Source organism: Ranitomeya imitator, chromosome 4, assembly GCF_032444005.1.
Source record: "Ranitomeya imitator isolate aRanImi1 chromosome 4, aRanImi1.pri, whole genome shotgun sequence".
In the NCBI taxonomy this organism is placed as follows: Eukaryota; Metazoa; Chordata; class Amphibia; order Anura; family Dendrobatidae; genus Ranitomeya; species Ranitomeya imitator.
The window spans coordinates 359,447,362-359,466,006 of record NC_091285.1 but is presented as its reverse complement, the minus strand read 5'-3'; the positions used below and the strand labels follow the sequence as shown (position 1 = coordinate 359,466,006).

Below are 18,645 nucleotides of genomic sequence, written 5' to 3'. Positions count from 1 at the left end.
TGATATTCCAACACACCAACCTTTTACTACCAGTGTATCAAAAAAGAATATAAACAAACATACTAATAGGTGTGGGTGAGAGTTAGGTTTTTCTTGGTATAAAAATAGAAAATATCGCAACCCCCCCCCCCCCCCCCTTGGGTTGCTGGCACACCACTACCACCCACGCCCCCCCCCCCTCACCCCCCTCCTGTTTTGCTGGCACACCACCTCCCCCCTGTGTTGCTGGCACACCACTGCGCTCCCCCTTCCCGTGTTGCTGGCACACCACTGAGACCCCGCCCCTTGTGCTGCTGGCACACCACTGTCCCCTTTCCCCCGTGCTGCTGGCACACCACTGCCCCCCTCTTCCCCTTCCCCCCCGTGTTGCTGGCACACCACTGCCCCCCCCAAATAAGTGTCTGTTATTTTATCATGTGCGTTCCAGCAGGTGGCCATATAGAGTGCCGGGGGAGGGTGTAAGGCATATTCATGATGGGAGGGGGAGAGTGCAGGCACATGTAATATGCACCGCACCACTGTCAACCAACAACCACAGTCTCAGCACTGAGGTGATGGACAGTAGGGTGCAGTACATATTACACGAGGCTAATGAGCGGGAGCACAGGACCTCCTGCTGTCTCTGCAGCCTGCCCACTCCAGCCCCCTGACACCACTCCAGAGCCGCCGCCCCTCCTCTAGAGCACAGCACATATTCGGATTGTAAGACGTACCCCCCACTTTCCCCCAAAATTTAGGGGAACAAAAGTGCATCTAATAATCCGAAAAATACGGTAATTAAATGATTTGCACTGGTGGAATCGTTGTGCAAATATGAAGTGTTTCCCAAGAAAATGGGTAAGCGGTGCAAGACATCACTGTTGTTGTTCCCTATACCCACAACTTTCTGTCTGTTTACCTTTTTCTCTTGTCAGATAGTGAAACAGAAAATGGAGAATGTGCAATTATTAAAGAGACCCAGTCTCCTGATGCATGCCAGAAGAATTGCAGGAGTCCTTCCAAACAAAATTTGGTAAGTACTTTATTATGTGAATGACTGGCATTCATTCAGGGCCAAGAAAAAGTATTTGGTGCCATAGGCAGATGAATGAAGCCAATGGTGTTCCTCCCCACCCCAAAGGATTGGCTCAGAGACTAAAGTAAGAGGACCCCTAATGCACATCCCCGCACCCCTCCAATGGGTTATGTAGCAATCTCTGATGACCACTTCCTCTAGAATTGTTAACTTTATTTGTGAAAGAGGTATCAAAGGTAAAAAAAAAATATAGTGGTGTACTTTAGAGATATAACATAACAGGAACCGCAATTTCAAAGTTAGATACATGATCAATAATTTTTACGAAACATTTACACAATACAGGGAAAAAACATCCCTGAAGTCCTATAATTTAAATGTAGAACCCAAAGATAGTTATGGAAACTAATAAAGCGTAACTATAATTGGGGACTTTTTGTTTTAATTAAGGTGTGCAGCATTTGGCAAATACCCTAATGGAAAATAAACAGACCTCAATTATTAATGAAGAGATATGTCTGATTATTTTTGCATTTGTCATGAGACAAATACAGCTTGCAAAAAACTGATGGTGAATCTGTTGATGTACTCCGGTTCTGGTCACACATTCATGTAGTGATGATTGGTTGTTCTGGTACTGTATTCATGTAGTGATGATGAGTCTGGTGATATATTCATCACCAGAACCCTCATCAGTACATTACTACGAAGCCAAAATCATCATCAGTACATAATTTGAGCACAAGAGCCATCAATAGTACATTAATATTTTGCACCAGAAACATCATCAGTAAATAAATTACCGGAACCACCAGCAATACATGAATGCATCACTAGATCCACCATCCGTACATGAATACATGAACATACTCGCCATCACTAGTTGATTACGTCACAAGAACCACCATCAGTAAATTAATGCGTCACTAAAACTTTTATCAGTACATGAGTATGCCACCAGAAGTAAATGATTGGTAAACGGCTGGAAGAAAATAACAGCACAATAGGGTCTTATCTGGGTGTAAGCAGATAAATTCTATTCAAATTTACTCACCAGGTCGATCCCTAACATTGACTCATAGAAATGTAAGCTGCTGTAGATCCACCGGTCTCCTCGTGACCAACCAAAGTAAAAAAATTAAAAAAATGGCATTAAACGGTAGATAGATTCTTCTTTGCATCCCTTAAAAAATTATACTTTTTTAAGCGGTGCTGAGAAGAATCTACCCTTTTTTCCCATTTTTTTTTTTTTTTACCAGAAGTAATTGAATACATAACTGGAAAAGAGTCTTGAATACTAGTGCCAAGCTTATTACAGCAATCAATTGTATTATCGAGTCAGCCCCATAAGCAATTGTATCACATGAACCTGCAACTCCCAGTATGTCCTTAAAGTGAACCTGTCAGCAGTTTTGGCCGCTATAAGATACGGCCATCACTTTTCGGGGCTTATATACAGCATTATATAATGCTGTATATAAGCCCCCAACCCGACCTGGAAAAACTGAAAAATAAGTTTTATAATACTCACCTGCGGAGTGGTCCGGTCTGAAGGGTGTCGTTCTTCTTGGTCCGGCACCTCCCTTTTTTATTCAGTATGTGATGGTATTCATTATGCAAACTAGGGGCAGGTCAGTGAGGGAGCAGACTAATTAGACTGTCAGCAGTCTAATTAGAGCACCACATACCCCAACCCCGCCTTAGGGCACGAGAATCTCATTAACACAAAACTAAAAATAAAGATTAAGAAACAGCCACAAGACGGATTTCATCAACCAAGGTATCATTTTATTCAGTGTAATGGCGCTGACTTGACAGTGTGTGTAAGTTACTATGCATAACCCTGCTGTCAGGTTCCCTTTAACAAATGTAAGTAGATACAGGGTGTTAACAGCCATCATCAAACTGTGGACCATACATGAACCACTGTACTGATGAGAATTAGTCAGTATCACAAATAAACATTTACATCCAGGTACCTTATCGATTACATCTTGCTGTCGTCTTTGTTTTGATCTCCATCTTGTCTAGACACCATGATGACTTTTCACATCCACAGCTGTTCTCTGCAGACCTCCCTCTTCTCTAGTTTTTTGAAGCACATGCCGACACAGTACCCCCCCCCGCCATGCTGACCCCTCTCCATATTGTGCCTCTATTTCACCCTATCTTCTCTCCACATCCATTCTGTGCCCCTTTTCACCCTCAATCTGTCCCAAGCTGCCCTATTCAAGCTGTAATCACTCCTCTCCGTCCCCCTACACATTGATGGTCACCACAGCCACTCATACTGTAGGATATCCACAATAATTCCTCAATGTATAATATGGTCACCGCCACAGCCTCCCATATATAGGATGATGTCCACCACAGATGCTTATAAATAGTATGATGTCCAAAACAGCCCCCATGTATATTATGGATGGCTCCCACAGCACCTCATACAGTATTATGACCCACAAACAGTAAAACAATATGATATTCATCACAGTGTCCTATCCCGTACTGTCACCACAGCCCCCAGTATAATGCCCTCGACAGCCCCATAGACAGTATGGTCACCACACCTCCTCATATACTTTGCTGTAGCTCTGCACAGCCCCTCATTTCATGCTCCTTTGCACTGCCTCTCACTTCATGCCCTTTTACACTGCTTCTCACTTCATTCCCTTTTGCACTGCCTCTCACTTCATGCCCCTTTGCACTGCCTCTCACTTCATGCCCTTTTGCATGGCCTCTCAATTCATGCCCTTTTGCACGGCCTCTCATTTTATGTTCCCCTGCACAGCCCCTCATTTTTTGTCCCCCTGCACAGACCCTCATTTTATTTCCCCCTCTGCACAGCTCCTCATTTTATTTCCCCACATCTGCACAGCCCCACATTTTATCCCCCCACTGCACAGACCCTCAGTTTATCCCCTCATTTTATGCCCCCTGCACAGTAATAAAATAAATAAATATATATATAGTGCATACTCCCCTAATCCAAGCTCCCGTCCACTGTCTCCTCTGCTTTAAAGTTCAACAGTGAACGCTGGACGGCACAATGACATCACTGTAGCATGCCATCCAACATCCCCTGCATTCACCTTCTCCATCAAGGCGCAGGCTGGAAATGGGGGGCTGATTACAGCTCCTCTGTTCCTGTCCCAGGCAGTGTGTACAGCAATTGCTTTTAATAATAATAATAATCTTTATTTTTATATAGCGCTAACATATTCCACAGCGCTTTACAGTTTTTGCACACATTATCATCACTGTCCCAATTGGGGCTCACAATCTAGAATCCCTATCAGTATGTCTTTGGAGTGTGGGAGGAAACCGGAGTACCCGGAGGAAACCCACGCAAACACGGAGAGAACATACAAACTCTTTGCAGATGTTGTCCTGGGTGGGATTAGAACCCAGGACCCCAGCGCTGCAAGGCTGCTGTGCTAACCACTGCGCCACCGTGCTGCTAATAGACACAAATGCAATTAAGAGCAGGTAGGGAGCGATGGCCAGGTCGTAGAACAGAGCTGGTTGAGCAGTGTCAATGAGTGACATTGCTCCCCTCCGTGCCTGCACCCTCCATGCTGAATGTCTGCATCCAAAGGAAGATGTCAGGCGACTGTAGACATTCAGGTTTTTTGTTAGTTTTTTTTTTCTTTTTCAAAGTGTTCCCCCATCAGTTAGGCAGGTGCCTACCCCTCATCCCGGCTCTGCATTCATTGCTTACTGTACAGAGCGTTAAAAATATTAGCAAATTCTATTTGGTTAATAGAAGGCATGCAAATCTTTTAACCAGACAGGTCAAGAAAGAGTACGTATGGGGGCTGTTCACACTGTGTTTTTGAATAGTTATACAGTACACACACCAAAAAGATTACCTTCACAAAGGGCCAGTAAAATTCAAATAACTTTATTAACAGACAGAGAAATATATAAAAATTATTGGCGAGTAAACACCTAAAGCACAGGAAAAGACGGCATGCTTCGTTAGTTATACAGTACTAGCAAAGTTAATGAAATTTCTGAAATCTCATGCACATGCTGCTTATGGTTTCCTTTTTGGGATTATTTTTTAATCTGCAGAATGTACATTTTGCAACATTTTCACACATTTCAATGATAAAATGCATGAAAAACTTGCACAAAATTTGTGCATATTTTACTAAGCATTTTTCCTGCCAACACACTGATTGTTGCAGCAGAAAATCTGCTGAAAATACTAAATGTACACATACCTAGAGGGGGTCCACAGCAGAGGTGCACAAGTGAACATACTGTAATTACTTAAAAATAACATTTGAATTTTTCAACTTCATTGTGTGCAAGATCATCAATGTTTAATTTGAAATTGTATGTGTTATGCTAAAATAAATTACATTTTATTATTTGTTTTGCTTTTAGCCTTGCTCTTCAGGATCTAAACCACCTTTGAAGGCCGATGCTCCTCAAGAAACAATTTTAAATACACCAGTGACAGAAAATACAAGCCCCCTTAAATCGGAGCCGCATCAGAAACAGTTATCCATTTTAAAATCCCATACTGCACAACCTCATTCACAAAAGCTGCCTTCTACACCTTTAAAACTACATTGTCCTTCTTCCCCTCATCTGGAACAACCTCCAAAGTCCTCAACACCCCACCCACCTGTGCAGCATGGTTACCTTTCACCAAAGCCACATTCACAACAGTTAGGATCTCCATACAGACCTCTCCATCCTCCTTCTCATCAGGTGGCAACGACACCAAGAGAAAACCATGTGAACTTTTATCCAGTATCTCAAAACTTGCAGCCTTCTAATCCACAGCCAGCAGGTGGGCAGTTGTTTTCCCAGGCACAGGTAGGACAGTGTTCAACTGTTTTTAGTCCCTTTAATCAACAGCCTGTGAACAGCTCAGCCCCACCTCCCCCTCCTCCACCTCCAACAGCAAACTTTTATCCAAACCAGCAACCATCTGCATCTTTTCAAAATTATAGTCAAATTAAAGGAAATATTCCCCAGCAGCCTGTGTTTACATCCTGTCCAAATCAGGGTCATGCAACAACCACGGGGCAACCAGCAGTTCAAGGACTTCATGTAAATTCTGGACATTATCTGCCTTCACAGAACCCTGCTGTACACTTGCAGAGTGCACCATCAAGTGTTCCTCCTCCACCACCGCCACCTCCACCAGGATGTCATCAGCCACATGTTTCAGGACCAGTTCATGCTGTATCAGTTGCTACTGGAACACTTATTCATTCACAGACCAGTGGACACCATTTACCACCTCCTCCCCCTCCTCCACCGGGCCCAAGTTCCCATCATTCCCACATGCAACATGTTGCAGCCGGTCATCAAGGCATGCAGGTACAACACCAGCATGTTTTAAATAACGCTCCCCCTCCTCCTCCCCCACCACCACCTCCTCCACCTCAGTCTTCTAATGTCCTAGTTGGTTCAGGACATCACTCCACATCACAAGGATTACTTTTACAGACTCACCAAGGATCTGCAATGTTTCCTTCAGGGGCTCATGCTCCTGTTGCATCTTATTCAACCCAAGCTCCCGTTCATAATACAGTGGGGTCTGTGTCGCAACACCAGTCTTCTGCACCTGGACAGCACCATCCACTTCCTAGTCAGGGGCCTCATGTTCAGCCACAAGGACCAAACAGTATTGCAACACCTGCAGGGTTCTGCCCCCATCCTGGGTCTGTAAGTCTACCCCATGGGGTACAAGGGCTGCATCAAGCCTCCACAGTGCCTGGCCAGATACCTATTCACAGACCCCAGGTCCCACCTTTCCAAAACAACTATCATGGCTCAGGCTGGCATTAGATTTGGTTTTGTTCTGCTTAACATTTTTAAAATGTTGTGTAAAATAAACTGTATATTTTCTATGTACCTTGTAAAGGTACTTTTTAAAACCTGTATATGAAAATTTGTAAAAATCCAAGTACCAGTGCGCTTTTATTTTCCTGTTCTTCTGTCCCTTTTTTTTTTTTTAAATTTAATTTAATTTTTCTAATGTCTGCTAGTTGTGCTTGAAAGCCAATTTTGAGTCTTTGCGGAAACATTCCAGTTCTGTTATAATGCAGTATGGCTAATATTGCATAACATGTACGTCACTTGTCAGTTCATTTAGTGAATGTTTTCTATTGTAAGTTTTTATGTGTGATACACAGGTAAGAGCACTAACATGTTTGTTTTATTTTTTTTTTCCTCCTGTGCTATTTGGTGTAAAAATAAGTCAAGTTTCAATGTTACATTGCCCCCTTCTTATTTACACAAATGTAATTTAATGTATAGTTCTGTTTTAACATCTTGACTTCTTTAGAAGTTTTGTAAATACTGTATTTGCTTGTACATGGCTTAAAGCTTCCACCTCATTTGATAAAACATTGTACATATTTTTTTTATTGTATGATCCTTGTGGAAGTAGTACAGTATATGACATTTAATTTTTGCAATATACTGTCACATTTGAGCACTGGTTGGGCATTTTAATTCATGTTAATAAATCACAATTATGTCCGTTTTATCAGGTTAGTCCTTTCATACATTTTACAAAAATTAACGTTAATGCATAACTGCAGCACTTAAACTGTACATTAAAAATGCATTGTCAGCACTTTTCCCTGACTATTCCAAAATGTTGCAGTGTTGTGTTTTCTCTATTTTCTGTTCTTTTTTGTTTTAAGCATTTCTACAATATTACTGCTAGTAATGGGGCTTAAAGGGACACTGTCACCTGAATTTGGAGGGGACAATCTTCAGCCATGGAGGCGGGGTTTTTGGGTGTTTGATTCACCCTTTCCTTACCCGCTGGCTGCATGCTGGCTGCAATATTGGATTGAAGTTCATTCTCTGTCCTCCATAGGACACTCCTGTGCAAGGCAAGATTGCCTTGTGCAGGCATGTACTACGGAGGACAGAGAATGAACTTCAATCCAATATTGCAGCCAGCATGCAGCCAGCGGGTAAGGAAAGGGTAAATCAAACACCCAAAAACCCCGCCTCCATGGCTGAAGATTGTTCCCTCCAAATTCAGGTGACCGTGTCCCTTTAAGTTCTGCATCTATGATATATATACATCCATCGGAACCGGCTGTGGAGTCTCTGTCCATTTTGGCATAGGGGTCACTCCATGTCAAGTGAACCAATGATTTTTACCTCTATATTTTTCATTTTTTTGAGATTTTGTTATTTGGTAATAGCGTGTCAGTGAATGCAAAATGTGAAGAAAAAAATCTAGATTTTTTTCTTTTTTAAATTGATTTTCAAAGTTCGGAAAAAGTGTGAATTTCGGTGTTGTCTGCCTTTACATTTCTCCTCATAACTCAGGCTAGAAAAAAGATAGAGAAACAAAATAAACACCATTATACTCAGAACTGTACAGGCTTTCACCAGATATAGTATTTTTGATGATAATTTACCCATGTAAATGCAAAATTTTAAAACGCATTTCTGAAAAAAAAAACTTTAATTTCAAAATTTCAAAAACTGCACATAGCAGGGTATGCTCTTGGCCACATCTGAACCAAAATACAAGTTGGGATCATGATGGGATCATATTTAAAAAATAAAACTATTACATTGTCAATTCCAAAATCTCAAATTCAGATCTGTTCAGCCTGTGGTCTAAAAGTGTGGGGTCTGTATTTCTTTATCGCCTCTCATTGGGGGACATAGGAACCATGGGGTGTATGCTGCTGCCACTAGGAGGCTGACACTATGCAAATAAAAAAGTTAGCTCCTCCTCTGCAGTGTACACCCCACCCCACCGACTGGCATTATACTCTTCAGTTTTAGCTTAGTGTCAGTAGGAGGTGGACACGGGTCTTTCATTAGACCCTTATCTACCTCAGTGTGCGTCGGTCCTTTTAAGGTTTTCCGGAGGGATACAGGGTGAGCAGTCACACCTCTAGTCCCACAATACGGACTATGAGTACGGCGTGTACTGCCACCCCGTATCCTCATAGATCCTTCACCTGGACCAAGATCCTAGCACACAAGCGTGCTTAGAAGTGTGGTCCTGGCTCCGTCACCCACCCACTCGCCCACCAGAGCCTGTCGGTTGAGGAGACGAGGAAGTCCATCAGCTCCCTGGACGTCTCATACCTTTTTCAGGTTAGTATCGGCGTGGGATGTTTTAGGTGAGTATTTTTCCCCATCCCATCCCAGATCTTTCATAGGGGGGAGTCTTGTTACGGGCTCCCAGACGGCGACCCTCTTATACCTGGTCATCGCCTGCATCCATGCAGCGGCGCGGCTGGTATTCATGTATCACGCGGTGACCTCCGTAGGCACGCGCATTTCTTTCCCCCATGCAGCAACGGCGGCCCTCGGCTTTCTATCCGGCGCGGGGCCCTTACAGGCTGCCGTGCCTCGCTCCTATCCCCTGTGGCCACAATTTCAGTGGGCGCACCTTCTGCCAGACAGCTCTAAGGCTGCCATGCGCTTCTCCACGGCGCACTACCCGGCGCTGCGGTTTATCAAGGGGCACCTCCACAGCGCGGCAGCCCTGCAGGCTGTTGCGCCGCTTCTCCCTGCGGCGCACTGCTCTGGCGCCGCAGGAGGTTGTTTCCCTTGTGGCGCACTATTCCTGCGCCACAGCTCCTGTCCTCGGCCGCCGGCTTCTAATTTAGGTCCCGGCTTGTGAAAATGAAGAAGTAGAATTGACTTTTTTGCACCTTCTGGTCCAGCGCCATCCTTTGTGTATCCAAGAAAACCAGACATTTTAAAAGTGAACAAAAATCAGATATTGACTCGGGTGGAGCCGAGCACCATGACAGGCCATACATACTCTGACACAAAAGGAAATGGCCATTATTAGTAAGCGCTTATGGACAAGATTACATTTCACCCACTAGAAGGGACACATTGATGATAAAAGGCCGGTGTAAAAACCTACTATTAATTGTTTGATTAGTTCATAATTTATAGAACGAGGATTTAACTACTGGACTATTCTTCTTAAACACTTCATAAATGTTTAGTGATCAAATAGAAAAAAATGTAACATGTATAAATAGGTGGTAAAAATATTGGTTATTTTAATCTGGTTTTTAACATATAATTAGGATGAGACTGTATCTAGAAAATCACACTTGAGGATATGATCACCTTTTTTCTTTTGGTTTGTTCAATGCATTCACGTTAAAAATGCTGAGCAAGTTGTGTTATGATGATTAAGATGTATTTATTCTGGCACTTCAGTAGTTGTTTGTTTCTTTATTGTTGCATATAAATGTTGAATTCAATAAGTTGTAACTTGAAAAGAAAAAGGGAAGAAACTCACACAAACATAAAATCAGATGATTCAAGGCTTAAAAAAAAGTAAAAGTTTGATAGGTCACAAGTTGAATCCCTATACAAATATAAACAAGAACACAAGTAACACACATGCATGTACATCCACAAGAAAAATATAGAAATGACCGGCACTGAAAATAGCTGTCAATGTTGAAATTAACTGCACATGTAGTTCACAATAGGCTAGGCGGGCTTCGTTTCCACAGAAGCTTGGGCGGTGCTTTGCATATGTTGACAATGATCCAAGCATAAGAAGAGAAAAAGAAATGCAGCACTCACCCGTAGTCTTCAAATCATAAGGTGTCCTTTATTTAGCATACCAAGCCATTACAGATGTGTCACGGCGTAGGCAGAGATGCAGAGGGGAGCGGAAGTGGGGGGGAGACGAGACAGTAAAACCCCCAAAAACAGATTAAACCTCTTCTTTGGGAGAAGCAAAACAGCAAGTTTTTCAACCCTTTATAAAAATGCTAGGAGTTAAATCCTCAGTTTTCTTCTAGCTGCTGTGTTAACCTTCATTATTCTCATTTATCAGTTTAATTGTACTTATCATGATTGAAAGCCTTGTCGGCCATAATAGCAAGAAACTGTTCTTCTGAGTTTGTAATCTTGCAGAACTTTTTCCACTAAGGCCTGAAGAAACTGGCTGGTGTGATGAGCTTTAATATCTTTTACTGCCAGTGTCTTGGTAACAATTTTCTTGTTGTCGCAAACAAATCAAAAGTTGATCGCAAAACAGTTCACTCTGTGACGTGTGCAGGCATCCATTTTAAGAAACAAAGTGTCTCTTGTGAGTCTTTTTAAGATCCTCCTTTTGGTTAAGGACTTGTTCAATCACTAATTTTTTTAATACTTTCTCTTTCCAGAGAAACACCAAGTTTGCAGGCTTTTTCTCCATTAAGAGCTGCAAAAGCTAGTCATACAAATAATGATTATGGCACACAGTCTTTTGCCACAAGCCCTATAAGGTCTTTTAACCCCTTCCCGACCTTTGACGCATACGCTGCGTCATGAAAGTCGGTGCCATTCCGACCCATGACGCAGCATATGCGTCATGGAAAGATCGCGTCCCTGCAGATCGGGTGAAAGGGTTAACTCCCATTTCACCCGATCTGCAGGGACAGGGGGAGTGGTAGTTTAGCCCAGGGGGGGTGGCTTCACCCCCTCGTGGCTACGATCGCTCTGATTGGCTGTTGAAAGTGAAACTGCCAATCAGAGCGATTTGTAATATTTCACCTAAAAAAATGGTGAAATATTACAATCCAGCCATGGCCGATGCTGCAATATCATCGGCCATGGCTGGACACACTAATGTGCACCCACTCCACTCCTCCGATCGCCCCCCCAGCCCCCCGATCTGCGGTCTGCTCCCCTCGGTCCTGTGCTCCGCTCCCCCGTCCTCCTGCCCGCTCCCCCCCCCCGTGCTCCAATCACACCCCCGTGCTCCAATCAAACCCCCCGCACTCCGATCCCCCCCCCCGCACAGCGATCCCCCCGCACAGAGATTTCCCCCCCCCCCCCGTGCTCCGATCCACCCGCCCGCACAGCGATCCCCCACTCCGTGCTCCAATCCACCCCCCCCCCGTGTTCCGGTCCACCGCCCCCCGTGCTCCGACGCCCCCCCTCCCCCCCCCCCCGTGCCCTGATCTCCCCCCCCTTATACTTACCTGGCCTCCCGGGGACCGTCCGTCTTCTTTCCTGGGCGCCGCCATCTTCCAAAATGGCGGGCGCATGTGCAGTGCGCCCGCCGAATCTGCCGACCGGCAGATTCGTTCCAGAGTGAATTTTGATCACTGAGATATAATCTATCTCAGTGATCAAAATAAAAAAAAAAAGTAAATGACCCCCCCTCTCCCCCCCCCCTTTGTCACCCCCATAGGTAGGGACAATAAAAAAAAATATTTTTTTTTTTTCCCACTAAGGTTGGGGTAAGAACTAGGGTTAGGGTTAGGGGTAGGGTTAGGGTTTCGGTATGTGCACACGTATTCTGTTCCTCTGCGGATTTTTCCGCTGCGGATTTGATAAATCCGCAGTGCTAAACCGCTGCGGATTTATGGCGGATTTACCATGTTTTTTCTGCGCATTTCAATGCGGTTTTACAACAGCGATTTTCTATTTGAGCAGTTGTAAAACCGCTGCGGAATCCGCAGAAAGAAATGACATGCTGCGGAATGTAAACCGCTGCGTTTCCGTGCAGTTTTTCCGCAGCATGTGTACAGCGATTTTTGTTTCCCATGGGTTTGCATTGAACTGTAAACTCATGGGAAACTGCTGCGGATCCGCAGCGTTTTCCGCAGCGTGTGCACATACCTTTAGAATTAGGCTATGTGCACACGGTGCGGATTGGCCGCTGCGGATCCGCAGCAGAGTTCCATCAGGTTTACAGTACCATGTAAACATATGGAAAGCCAAATCCGCTGTGCCCACGGTGCGGAAAATACCGCGCGGGAACGCTGCGTTGTATTTTCCGCAGCATGTCAATTCTTTGTGCGGATTCCGCAGTGTTTTACACCTGTTTCTCAATAGGAATCCGCAGGTGAAATCAGGACAAAAAACACTGGAAATCCGCGGTAAATCCGCAGGTAAAACGCAGTGCCTTTTACCCGCGGATTTTTCAAAAATGGTGCTGAAAAATCTCATACGAATCCGCAACGTTGGCACATAGCCTTAGGGCTAGGGTTGGGTTGGAATTAGGGTTGTGGTTAGGGTTAGGGGTGTGTTGGGGTTACGGGTGTGTTGGGGTTAGGGTTGTGATTAGGGTTACGGCTACAGTTGGGATAAGGGTTAGGGGTGTGTTGGAGTTAGAATTGAGGGGTTTCCACTGTTTAGGCACATCAGGGAGTCTCCAAACGCAACATGGCGCCACCATTAATTCCAGCCAATCTTGTATTCAAAAAGTCAAATGGTGCTCCCTCACTTCCGAGCCCCGACGTGCACCCAAACAGTGGTTTACCCCCACATATGGGGTACCAGCATACTCAGGACAAACTGTGCAACAATTACTGGGGTCCAATTTCTCCTTTTACCCTTGTGAAAATAAAGAAATGCTTGCTAAAACATCATTTTTGAGGAAAGAAAAATGATTTTTTATTTTCACGGCTCTGCGTTGTAAACGTCTGTGAAGCACTTGGGGGTTCAAAGTGCTCACCACATATCTAGATAAGTTCCTTGGGGGGTCTAGTTTCTAAAATGGGGTCACTTGTGGGGGGTTTCTACTGTTTAGGCACACCAGGGGCTCTGCAAACGCAACGTGACACCCGCAGACCATTCCATCAAAGTCTGCATTTCAAAAGTCACTACTTCCCTTCTGAGCCCCGACGTGTGCCCAAACAGTGGTTTACCCCCACACATGGGGTATCAGCGTACTCAGGAGAAACTGGACAACAACTTTTGGGGTCAAATTTCTCCTGTTACCCTTGGGAAAATTAAAAAATTCTGGGCTAAATAATTAGTTTTGAGGAACGAAAACGTATTTATTATTTTCACGGCTCTGCATTATAAACTTCTAAGAAGCACTTGGGGGTTCAAAGTGCTCACCACACATCTAGATAAGTTCCTTTCGGGGTCTAGTTTCCAAAATGGGGTCACTTGTGGGGGGTTTCTACTGTTAAGCCACATCAGGGGCTCTGCAAACGCAACGTGACGCCCACAGAGCATTCCATCAAAGTCTGCATTTCAAAATGTCACTACTTCACTTCCGAGCCCCGGCATGTGCCCAAACAGTGGTTTACCCCCACATATGGGGTATCAGCGTACTCAGGAGAAACTGGACAACAACTTTTGGGGTCAAATTTCTCCTGTTACCCTTTGTAAAATAAAAAATTGCAGGCTAAAATATCATTTTTGAGAAAATAATTTTTTTTTTTTTTTCATGGCTCTGCGTTATAAACTTCTGTGAAGCACTTGGGGGTTCAAAGTCCTCACCACACATCTAGATTAGTTCCTTTGGGGGTCTAGTTTCCAAAATGGTGTCATTTCTGGGGGATCTCCAATGTTTAGGCACACAGGGGCTCTCCAAATGTGACATGGTGTCCGCTAATGATTGGAGCTAATTTTCCATTTAAAAAGCCAAATGGCGTCCCATCCCTTCCGAGCCCTGCCGTGCGCCCAAACAGTGGTTCACCCCCACATATGGGGTATCAGCGTACTCAGGAGAAATTGGACCCCAAATATTGTTGTCCAGTTTGTCCTATTATCCTTGGCAAAATAGGAAATTCCAGGCTAAAAAATCATTTTTGAGGAAAGAAAAATTATTTTTTATTTTCATGGCTCTGCGTTATAAACTTCTGTGAAGCACCTGGGGGTTTAAAGTGCTCAATATGCATCTAGATAAGTTCCTTGGGGGGTCTAGTTTCCAAAATGGCGTCACTTGTGGGGGAGCTCCAATGCATAGGCACACAGGGGCTCTCCAAACGCGACATGGTGTCCGCTAACAATTGGAGCTAATTTTCCATTCAAAAAGTCAAATGGCGCGCCTTCCCTTCCGAGCCCTGCCGTGTGCCCAAACAGTGGTTTACCCCCACATATGAGGTATCGGCGTACTCGGGAGAAATTGCCCAACAAATTTTATGATCCATTTTATCCTACTGCCCATGTGAAAATGAAAAAATTGAGGCGAAAAGAATTTTTTTGTGAAAAAAAAAGTACTTTTTCATTTTTACAGATCAATTTGTGAAGCACCTGAGGGTTTAAAGTGCTCACTAGGCATCTAAATAAGTTCCTTGGGGGGTCTAGTTTCCAAAATGGGGTCACTTGTGGGGGAGCGCCAATGTTTAGGCACACAGGAGCTCTCCAAACGCGACATGGTGTCCGCTAACGATGGAAATAATTTTTCATTCAAAAAGTCAAATGGCGCTCCTTCCCTTCCGAGCCTTACCATGTGCCCAAACAGTGGTTTACCCCCCCATGTGAGGTATTGTTGTACTCAGGATAAAATGGATCCTAAAATTTGTTGGGCAATTTCTCCTGTTTCCCATGTGAAAATGAAAAAATTGAGGCTAAAAGAATTTTTTTGTGAAAAAAAAGTACTTTTTCATTTTTACGGATCAATTTGTGAAGCACCTGGGGGTTCAAAGTGCTCACTATGCATCTAGATAAGTTCCTTGGGGCGTCTAGTTTCCACAATGGGGTCACTTGTGGGGGAGCTCCAATTTTTAGGCACACGGGGGCTCTCCAAACGTGACATGGAGTCCGCTAAAGAGTGGAGCCAATTTTTGATTCAAAAAGTCAAATGGCGCTCCTTCCCTTCCAAGCCCTGCCGTGCGCCCAAACAGTGGTTTACCCCCACATATGAGGTATCAGCGTACTCAGGACAAATTGCACAACAACTTTCGTGGTTCAGTTTCTCCTTTTACCATTGGGAAAATAAAAAAATTGTTGCTAAAAGATAATTTTTGTGACTAAAAAGTTAAATGTTCATTTTTTCCTTCCATGTTGCTTCTGCTGCTGTGAAGCACCTGAAGGGTTAATAAACTTCTTGAATGTGGTTTTGAGTACCTTGAGGGGTGCAGTTTTTAGAATGGTGTCACTTTTGGGTATTTTCAGCCATATAGACCCCTCAAACTGACTTCAAATGTGAGGTGGTCCCTAAAAAAAATGGTTTTGTAAATTTCGTTGTAAAAATGACAAATCGCTGGTCAAATTTTAACCCTTATAACTTCCTAACAAAAAAAAATTTTGTTTCCAAAATTGTGCTGATGTAAAGTAAACATGTGGGAAATGTTATTTATTAACTATTTTGTGTCACATATCTCTCTGGTTTAACAGAATAAAAATTCAAAATGTGAAAATTGCGAAATTTTCAAAATTTTCGCCAAATTTCCGTTTTTATCACAAATAAACGCAGAATTTATTGACCTAAATTTACCACTAACATGAAGCCCAATATGTCACGAAAAAACAGTCTCAGAACCGCTAGGATCCGTTGAAGCGTTCCTGAGTTATTACCTCATAAAGGGACACTGGTCAGAATTGCAAAAAACGGCAAGGTCTTTAAGGTCAAAATAGGCTGGGTCATGAAGGGGTTAAAAATATATGCTGTCATTGTTACAAGATATTTTGTAAGTGACAAATGATTGTAACTGATGTTTGAGACGCTTTTTCCTTTCTTCCATGGCGGGAAGTGCTGGGCACTAGTTTCTTGGTGCCGCTGTGATCTGTCTCGGTCACAGCTATGAAAAATTCTGAGTGTAAGCGTTGTAAATGTCTTTTTAGATTGGAAGCTCTCGTAGGAACATTTTTTATCACTGCCTGAGTATGCACTGATTTTGAGCTCACATCATTTGTTTTCATCTGTCATACAATATTTTTATCTTGAGTTACTATGAAATGCACAAATTAAGCTGACTTCATATGTAACTTCTTAGAAATTTTGTAATCATAAATTTGCTCTCAAATTAATTTTGTCCAATAAAAAGAAATCGTACTGTAATTCCTGTAAGAATAGGGAATCATGTATAATTTTGGATAGAAATCAAACAAACTTTGCATAAATCAGTAGAACAGATAAATAAGTTTGTAATATGTGAACTTTAAATCTTAGGCATTTCTCAGGTTACAGCTGAGAAAATGTTTCACATCATGATGTTTCACAGTCCAATGAGTGATGGAGCGAGTTTGTGCTGAATCATACCCAAGAAAGAAATTGCTAGCAGCAGGGCTGTGGAGTCGGTAAGCCACAGTTGCGACTCAGACTCCTGGATTTTATCAGGTTCCGACTCCTTCATAAATGGCCAATTCGTAACAATAAATTTACTGTTGTCAAATATTAACATCGTGCTTATTCAGTTTCTCACCATCATATAAGTAATCAGACCACTTAGAGCAAAAACTATATTTATTAGAATACAATTAGAATATAGCAAATAACTTTTATAAACTTTTCTAAAGTCTTGTAAGTAAATATGCAATAAACACTGTTATGCAGTTAATAAGAAGAAATCTATAAATTTGTCCTCAGAAAAAGTATTGCCTCTGTCAGATCCTCCTTCATGGATGCCCTCAAATCTGATCTAATTATTTTGAGAGCAGAGAACAACCTCTCTACACTAGGGTTGGTGGCAAAGCAGTAACCACTCGGGCAACATCTCTGACAATGTCAGGATACAGAGGAATCGCTTGTTGTTGTTATTTTTGATGAACAGTCAAATTTCTTTTAGCGCACATGAAAAATTCTGCTGAAATGTACTGGCTGTGTTCTTTGATATGGATGACTCTTCTATGCGGGAACGCTTTGCACGGTCCTTGTGATCCAAATATTTTTCTAAATTAAATTTTTCATCAGTTGATGAGGGTGAAGATGTGGCAGGATGACCAATTTCTTCTTGTTCCTCCTGACTGTTCTGCAACCCTTTCATCCTTACTGCTATTTCAAACAGAGCTTATTTTCCTTTAGTTAGCGGCTGATCATCTAGAAGAATCCGATGCATTGGGTCTACATAGACCGCTTCCAAAAGAATGTCATTTTGTAATAGTTGCTCCTCTCTCTGTTTCATTGATGAAGCAATGCCACTTGCAATTAACCCTCCTCTTCGGGACAGGCGAAACATCAGGTTCTTCCACTCCTTTAAGAAAATACCTGGAGTTAAGTCCTCTGCTTGTAATTTTTTAGTCACTGTAAATGGGTGCTCTAGCATTTTTTCCAGCTCAGTCACCTGTTTCCACTGACTTTCATTTAGCGTCAGTTGAGGGTTAGCCATGTCTACAAGAAAGGTTTTCAGTTCAACCAAGCGCTGAATCATTAAGTACTGCCCCATCGTGTGGCTTGTACAATAATTGCCCCCTTTCCAGCACGTCTCTTCAAAATTGAGTCAACTTTAGGGGTTCTGGCAACAGTAGCCAATTTTCTCACCTTGCCAATCAGTGCAGCAGCATGTCCTTCTTGCAGACTGTCTCTTATAGCCAGCTGTAGCGTATGCACAACACAGCGCATGTGATGAATGAAAGAACGTATTGACAGTTTCAACAAGATCATGTAAACTATCATGTTGCTGTTCATCTGAAGCAACTTCAGTTTGCTCCTCAGTTACAAAACTGTTCCTCTATTTCAAACATTTCTGTGTCTGTGGACCCAGAATGTTCTTCTAGCTGCTGGTCACCATCATTACTCGTTCATTAGCTTAATAGTACTTATATTTGAAGCATTGTCAGTTACAACAGAAAGAACTTGCTCTTTTTTTAAGTTCATAGTCTTGCAGAACCTTTTCTACCAAGACCTGGAGAAACTCACTGGTGTGATGAGCTTTGGTGTCTTTTACTGCCAATGTCTTGATAACTTTCATTTTTGTCACAAACAAATCGGACATTGATGGCAAAATAGTTCACTCTGTGATGTGTGCAGGCAT

At 43.0% G+C, this 18,645-nt stretch overlaps 1 protein-coding gene across 5 annotated transcripts in view; it reads left to right on the top strand.

Moving 5' to 3' along the window:
* KMT2E (lysine methyltransferase 2E (inactive)) overlaps nt 1-7,641 on the top strand; it is a 197,802-nt gene extending 190,161 nt beyond the window's left edge. For all 5 annotated transcript variants that reach the window (XM_069765101.1, XM_069765100.1, XM_069765097.1 and 2 more), the window contains 2 exons: nt 915-1,012; nt 5,408-7,641. In XM_069765101.1, the coding sequence (XP_069621202.1) occupies nt 915-1,012; nt 5,408-6,826 (1,517 nt within the window). In that variant the 3' untranslated portion in view covers nt 6,827-7,641. The remainder of the gene's footprint in view (nt 1-914; nt 1,013-5,407) is intronic.
* The last annotated feature ends 11,004 nt before the right edge of the window (nt 7,642-18,645 follow it).